Source organism: Bidens hawaiensis, unplaced genomic scaffold (assembly GCF_021521415.1).
Source record: "Bidens hawaiensis isolate Kalapana, Puna unplaced genomic scaffold, B.hawaiensis_p1.1 tig00028598_1, whole genome shotgun sequence".
Classification (NCBI taxonomy): Eukaryota; Viridiplantae; Streptophyta; class Magnoliopsida; order Asterales; family Asteraceae; genus Bidens; species Bidens hawaiensis.
Window position 1 is genome coordinate 115,595 of NW_027505126.1, and position 8,244 is coordinate 123,838.

At 34.8% G+C, this 8,244-nt stretch overlaps 1 protein-coding gene across 1 annotated transcript; it reads right to left on the minus strand.

Annotated features, from left to right (window-relative positions):
- Window positions 1–5: 5 nt before the first annotated feature.
- On the minus strand, window positions 6–7,085 carry LOC143610892 (sodium/proton antiporter 1-like). Its single transcript, XM_077085247.1, has 10 exons — window positions 6,817–7,085; window positions 5,843–6,016; window positions 4,809–4,937; window positions 4,556–4,732; window positions 3,718–3,824; window positions 3,439–3,559; window positions 3,270–3,331; window positions 2,119–2,421; window positions 1,119–1,413; window positions 6–384 (listed from the first exon to the last, which is right to left on the minus strand). Exons 1-10 carry the CDS (start codon window positions 7,075–7,077, stop codon window positions 268–270), a joined length of 1,746 nt encoding a protein of 581 aa, XP_076941362.1. The 5' UTR covers window positions 7,078–7,085; the 3' UTR covers window positions 6–267.
- Between the last annotated feature and the right edge of the window lie 1,159 nt (window positions 7,086–8,244).

Genomic DNA, 8,244 nt, shown 5'->3' on the forward strand with positions numbered 1-8,244 from the left:
CTCGGACTACACACGACACGACGAATAAATGTTTCAGAACAAACACACAATGCTGCTCATACATACCAATCTCTAAGCTTAATAATCTCCCTTGCATGTTTTGAGCAAAGCTGCATTCATGCAAAATCTCAACAACCTCAAGTTCTATAAACATCTCGACGATTCTATAGATGGTCGGTTTTTTAAAGTTTATCCCCACCACCTTAATATATTCTAAAATGGTCATTTGAGCCAGCCATCATAGTTTTAAACCTGGGTAATAACCGCTCATGAACCCGAGATAAATGGAAGATTGGCTATAGTTGTAGGAGAGAAGTGTAGGTTCTGAGTTGCTATATATGCTGCAATCCCTGCAGCATAACCAGCAAAAGCAAAACCACTTACCTGAACCAGAAAAAAGATGTGTTAATACAAATTTGTAAGTATAAACTTGTATACAAGTTTTATCAGAGGTGGTCAGATGAGCGAGTTGTCAGAAGTCGAACTAGTCACATCAGCCAAATCGACCCACAAACAACTTTTCATTCAATATTAGAAGACAAAAAAGTTTTGTTAATAGTATGTATGTTAATTATGATTTTAGGATAATGCATACAAGGCCACCGATGTATTCAACCTTTTTTTTATAAAGCCATACATATAGCCTATAGGTCATCGAAGATTTCTTGTCTTCGATTATACCAAATTCAGCCAAAATCTCGCATAACGAAGAATAAGCTGATAAAAATTTTTGTAAAAAATGAATAATCCTTATTGAATATAAAAGATAAGGTGTTTTTGTCATTTTACAATATTCAAACATGTTTTGGCCCGAATATTTGAGTGTCCTGCAGTTCAGTTATTATCATATCTGCTACAATATTCTTACAATAACAATCTAACACTTTAGATTAAATGATTTAGGAGATTTTGTGCAATAAAAAGAGACTTTAGCCGACTTTTAACAATGTACATTTGAAACGTTTCCATTTTAACCAACTTTAATCTAACCAATTTGTCGCTTTTGAGATTAAAACACACACAGAATCTACCTACTAATTAGCAAATGGATAATTGGAAAGAAACACAGTATACTAATTACCCGTCAAGGAAACAGTAAAACCAAATGAAGAACATACCTTTCTCAAATACCAAAAGAAGTCTACTTTCTCCATTCCCATCAACGCAACACCCGCAGCCGATCCAATAACAAGCATGGACCCACCAGTGCCAGCACAAAATGCTACCAGCTGCCAGAACTGGGAGTCTTGGGGATAAGTTGAAAGATCATACATCCCCATGGTTGCAGCCACTAACGGAACGTTATCTATAATTGCCGAAACTACCCCTATCGCGCTTGCAATCAGCTCACTACTCGGAATATGGGCATCAAGGTAACTTGCCAGTTCTTTAAGAAGCCCTGCTGCTTCCAAGCTATTAAGGTTTCAAGATTTTCATGAAAAATAAGACAAAGTCATAATATGCTACTTTTCCCATTTTACCCTTATCATTAAAATCATGCAAGTTCTTTCTTTAAAACAGGTTGGGTTGACCCGAAACGTTTTTTGTCGAATATTTTAAACATATTTAAAAATATTTTTTGTTAGTTATGGTTATGTAAAAATATATGTGATCATATTCGAAACAATAAATTAACTTTTCGAATATAGCAATTTAGTAGGTTGCATGTATTAACAATACACGTTGGATGACATTTGACCTGTTTCCTTTTTAGCTATTGTTTTGTTTTTACCCGCTACAAAACCCGTTTTATTTTATTTCAAACATTTGACCCGTTTCCGTTTTTAGCTACATTTTAACTTTTACCCACTAGAAAAAAAATGTTTTATTTTAAACAATTGGCCCGTTCCCGTTTTAGCTAGTTTTTCATTTTACCCATAAAAAAAAACGATTATTCGTTATAAACATGTAACCCGTTTCCCTTTTAGCTATTTTATGTTCGACCCGCTAGAAAAATACTCGATTTTTACCCGTGTCCTTTTTAGTCATTCTTTATATTTTTGCCTAACTTGTACAGGTTAACCATTAACATGTTAATCGACCCATTAACCACTTATACAAAAAAAAGATATTTTTTTAAGTAGCAAAAACATTGAAAAAGGTGATATTAACGCGTACCTACTAACAGATAAAAGGATCCCAAGGAAGAAAAGAGCTCCTTGAGTATCAATACGGGATAAAGCCTGCGGTACTTTTAACCGCTGTCTTTCTGATTCCCCATAGTGGATAGCATCCGTTAGGATCCACAAAACCCCAAGACCGAGTAACATGCCCAAATACGGAGGCAAGCCCGTTAAGGATTTGAAAACCGGAACAAACACTAATGCACCAATTCCTACTGCAAAAACAAGCTGCCCGCGTGGCGCCATTTGTTCTGAAGCCAAAACATTGTCTGTGTTATGTCCTTTGCCATTAACTTCACTGAAGTAAGAAAAACATTGGTCAATGAATGTGTTGAGTGGTTGACTTTTTAAACAATCATAGTTGACTTTCTGTTGCAAACTGTATGCAATATTAATATCTATATTTAACACATATAAACCACCCTTCTTTCCATAAAAATCTTTAAAAACTTCTAACAACCTATCATTTTATTTATTATTATACATTTAATATTATTTGAGGGTGATTATGTCATTTATTGTATGCAGTTTTATGATTATATACAATGTTGTAAAAATCGCTAGTCAGGCGGTGGGGTGGGGACTAGCGATTAATCGGGATTAATCGGATCGGACTTTAATGTATAATTTCTAGTTTTATATACACACATATTTTTATATGTAATTTTCAGTTTTATATATACACATACATATTTTGGCTGGAATCTCTCTTAAAACCGCTGCTTTTGGTCGGAATCTCGATGGAAACCGATGATTTTGGTCGGAATCTTGCCGGAAACCGCCGATTTGGCCAGATTTGTCCGGAAACTGTCGATTTGGCCGGATTTGACCATTGACCGATTAATTAGCCAACTAGCCCAAAATTAATCAGTTAAGTGGAGACTAGCGATTAATCGGGGATTAATCGGTGACTAGTCGAGATTTTTGCAACACTTATATATATGCAAATTGTTTATAACACATATCTAAACTTGTGATTACATATATGTAATAAAAAATCACATATAATAAATAACAAAAATTTCGTAAAACAATATCAAATATCTAAAATAAATAAATAAAACGATTGTTATTAGAAGTTCTTAAACTTTTTAGAGTTCCGAAGAGATCTATGTTTTTGTTTTGTTTTTCATCACAAGTTGTTACCTTGAGAAGGACATGAGAGCCAAAGGCACGGCGAGAGAAGTCACACTAGGCACAAATAGGCCCTGTTAATAACAGAATATATCATCAACACTAGTCGTTTATGTACGACACCAAACTAACTAAATAACTACTTATACTTTCTACAAAAATTAAACAAGAGGGAAAAAACCGTCATTGTCGGCAATGTGGATATTTGGCCATGTATCCAAAGCATAGTAGTTGTTACATCACCAATAGGAGTCCATGCTCCACCTGCATTTGCTGCTATTACAACTACTGCACCAAGTAACCTGTCAAATTCTACAATTTTTAATCGCAGCTTGTTGCTCGCTTACCCATTATCCAGATGTAGCTTGGTTTGTGTTAATATTATTAAAAATAAATTAAATGATTCATAAAAAAAAAATTTACTAAAGAACTTCATCGTGTTCAATTCTATTATGCTTACTTCCTGTATTCTGATGGAGGTACGAGTTTCCTCAACAAGGAAACCATAACTATTGTCGATGTAAGGTTGTCAAGAATCGAGCTTAGGAAAAAAGTCACAAAACCAATCTGCAATCATCATAAATTTATAAAAAATCATTATAGCGGAATATAATTCATTGACGTAATTTAAATATTATTTTAGAAAAGGTATATTGGTTTTTATTAATCCCAACTATCATCTTTTGGCCGTTGTTGGTCCCAACTAACGAATTCACGGTCCCATATTTTAACGTATTTGTTCCCAACGATCCACGACTAACAAAATCCTAACACCGTTACTTGCAAGTCACCGGAAAAACGCTTTTGGCAGGAAAAGTCACATTTTTTTTTGCCATAAAACACCACCTGAACACTGCCACCACCAACCGATTCCAACGATGGTTCTGGGATTCCGGAAACCTCAATAATTGGGGCTTTACTCGAAAAAGGTTCCTGAAGGTCTGATCCAAGGTTACGAAGATGTTTGGGACAAAAATGTTGAGCTTTCAGGAAAAATGTGAGTTTTCAGGCCAAAAACGTTTTTCTGGTGGACGCTAGGATTCTGTTAGTCGCGGACCATTGGGAACACATATGTTAAAAGATGGGACCGTCAGCAAGCAAATCGTTAGCTGGGACTGGCAGCGACCAAAAGATGATAGCTGGGATCAGTAAAAACCAATACACCTTTAGAAAATAACAAAGTGTATACAAGTTCATAAAAATATTAATGCAATAGGAGAAGGGAACGTTGGTTCGTATAATAAAAAGTTATTTGAACGAGATTATAACCGCTAACGAATTTGAAATGAATCACTAACCACCCAAAGAAGGGTACGTGGTTTGCGAGTGGTAATATTGTCAGTCACAAGCTTAAATCCTTGATGAGCATCAACTATCTCCACTATTGTCATTGCACCAAGCAAGAAAAATACTATTTCACTAACTTCTGTTGACGCGTGCGTTAACTCTGCGACAGCTATATCAGTTGAGGGGGCCTGCATTGGAAATTAAGACCCAGACTTAACTTTAAATTTAACTTAAATAATAACTAAAACAAGGTTAACGTCTTACTCCAATGCTCCGAACAACCCACAAGCTAACCGCCATCAGTAAACCGACTCCACTTTTATTGAAGGCAAGGGACTCTTCAAAAACTATGCCGGCGTACCCTATTCCAAACAACAATGCCATTGCAAGATCCTGTACCATGATTAAAGTTTATTAATGTCAAATTCATTATCTTCATCAATGTAACTCATAGAATTGAAATGAAAGAACAAAACAATATTAGTGATCAATAATAGTTTCTTTATATAGAAAGGTTACAATAAAAAAAATGATGGTAAATCGTCAATAACTATCCTAATATCTAAACTAGAGACGTAATAATGACTAACGAAGAAACTTAAAAATAAGTGATGAATCAAATATTAGTAACTATAAGACCAAGTGTTGTGGAGTAACACCCCTGCCACATCACCATGCAGGGGCGTTAAACGCTATTTCTTCAATGCGCGCCAAGGGCATGAGATCCTTTGGGTGCTATTGTGTAAGGCTATGTGTAGTGGAGGGGCTACAAAATGGGCGCTTTGTGCCATGTGGCGCCCAGCTAGCCTTTACTGGCCTTTTGTTTTTGGAGTGTAATGGTATTGTAGCCGGTATAGTGATATATCTATCTATATATATATATCTCACACACAATATAATAATAATAAAAACAAAAACACAAGCCAGCGACAAATAATACTCGCTCCCTCCCCCATCGCCCCATTTATCACCTAGGGGGGGGGGGGTGTTCCCTTCAAAAATCGCCCAATTCGCCCCTCAAAATCGCCCCATTACGCATAGCCTAACGGGCTCAAGGCCAAAAGAAGTTGCGGTCAACCAAATTTTTACCAATCACACGCACACACTTCATATTTTTTCTTTCTTTTTTTTTTTAGTTTACTAGTGAAACCATTACACACAAAAGTGAAAAAAAAGTGAGCCAGAGATCCCTGCCTACATGGCTGTGATGTGGCGGTTAGATTTTTTTTTCTTTCTATTTTTTAGTTAAACCACTGCATATAGTCTAATAGATAATAAACTCAGTTAACAGTAACAACCTGATTTGCAGCCCCCCATGAATGATTAATTGCAACCGCTCCTGTCGCAGCTGCTCCAAATACTGCCAAAGCTTTCAAGAAATCGGTTTTTGGCTGGTAATTAGCTTCATATTGTTCTGAGCTTGTTTCATCCACTGAACATAAAGGATCACAAGCTCCTGATGATGTCAAATCCTAACCACCAAACTAAAACATCTTAGGACTTTGTCTTACGTACCCAACATAGTATTTGATACTCCTATGATTTATTGTCATGTACTCATTAAATTTTTCACAATTAAATTGATTAATTACACAACAAAAAACATTAGGGATGAACAACTTTTTTTACTAAATACCGGTACCGTACCCTTTTGAGCATTATGATGTAAACGAGCCGAGCTGCTCGCGAGTTACTCGAAATCGGATCATTAAAAAGCTCAAAACGAGTCAAGCCTCAAATAAGTTCATTTATTTATCAAGCCCGAGCTCGAGCCTTGTATCAGAAACTTGTTTAGGCTCGTCGAGTCTTAACGAGCCTTACATTTTTTTTAAGTTTTACCTATTTTGGAGTTCTATGTTTTAAGTCCACACTGTACAGCTGAGCTCGAGCCAAGCTTTGGCTCGTTTAAGGTACTACATGAGCTTGAGCCAAGCTTAGGCTCATTTAACGGTTTTCTGAAATCTATATAAAAATAATTGAAAAAGTAAAACAAAAATAACAATAATTAATAAACTATAAAGCTTGAAAAATCAACTCACTAGCTGGCTCGTTTAAGGTACTATACAAACTTTATATAAAAATAATTGAAAAAGTAAAACAAAAATAATAATAATTAATAAACTATAAAGCTTGAAAAATCAACTCACTAGCCGGCTCGTTTAAGGTACTATACAAACTTTATTAAAAGAGTTCGAAATCTTTGGTACGGTACTGACTCATCCCAACCAAGCATAATTTGTAAAGTATTTAATTAGTAACTAAAACTTATAACCTGAAACTGATTATTATTATTATTATTATCCAAATGATTGGGTTGTTCAAGTGAAGAAGACTGAGCACGTGCCTTATCTTCAGCACGTGCCAACACTCCATTCTTCCTATGCAATAATAATTTAGAACCACCAGCGGATGTTAACTTATCCGGTACCGGAGATGATAATAATAATAATATATCACGTTTTCTGAACTGGGTATCAAGAGAGTGAGTGAAGTGGTGAGTTTTAAATGGAAGCTGCAGCATATTGGTAGACATTATGATTGTTGTTAGCTAGTGGATACAAAGATGTTGTTTAGTGAAGACTTTTGCATGTTCAAAGTATAATAATGGATAATGGATAATAAAGTAGTAGTTAAAACTATGGTTTATTACAGGTCCAATATGGCAAGTCATCATATCCTTGAAGATGAATGACTAGGAACAGGACACGTGTAAGTGTATAAATATTGAGTCTAACCAGTGACAACAATTTTGAAAGGCAAGGGTCCTCCCACACTATCATGGATCTTCATACACAATTTTTTGTTTTATACGGCTTGTATAGGGCTATACAGTCGTATAGGACCTGAATCGTGTCAGAGGTTGTCTGTCATCGTTTATTGTGCCTCGTAGGCCTATACGGGGCGTATAGCTCTATACGGGTCGTATAGGCCTATACGGCCGTATAGACACCTTTTTTTTAAAAAAAATGATGACCATATATACAATATATGTGATTTATACAGGTCGTATTTGGCTCGTTTTTAAACCCCGTTTTAGGTATTAAAACTAGTATTTAGGACTGCCCCGTGTTTGTGATGAGACTGTTCAATCGAAAACAAGATATTTACATTTGTTTGTTTCGTGCGACGACTTGATTCTAATTTAAAAAAGAACGTAATATAGATATGAGAAAAAAATGAGACGTTTAAACTTTTTATTTATATTTTTATTTGTCATGTTTATATTCATTAAATGTTACAAATTATTTAATTATAGAGTGGAGGTATCAGCTGTTATTGATTATTTGAATATATTGGTGGAAACACCTATAATGAAATTTTGAATAATGTTTTGCACTACTAGAGAACAATTAATTTTACTACAAAAAGTTCTTACAAATTTCTTACAACACGTAACTTTAACAAATTTCAAACGACTTTTCAACAAACAAAAAAACAATCTATAGTTTTGCTACAATTTTGCAACAACATAGTGACAACACAATTTTCCGGTGGAAAATTGTTGCTAGCTTTCCAACAAAATCCAATAAAAGCTATATATATATCATATTCTTTTGGAATTTATATTGCATATTTGATTTTTTTTTGTTAAAATTAGTTTTTTTGTTGGAATTTCGTTGGAATGTTGTAGCAAACATTTTTGTAGGAATATTGTAGGAAGTTTGCAACAACATATTTTTGTAACAATTTTATTAGAAAC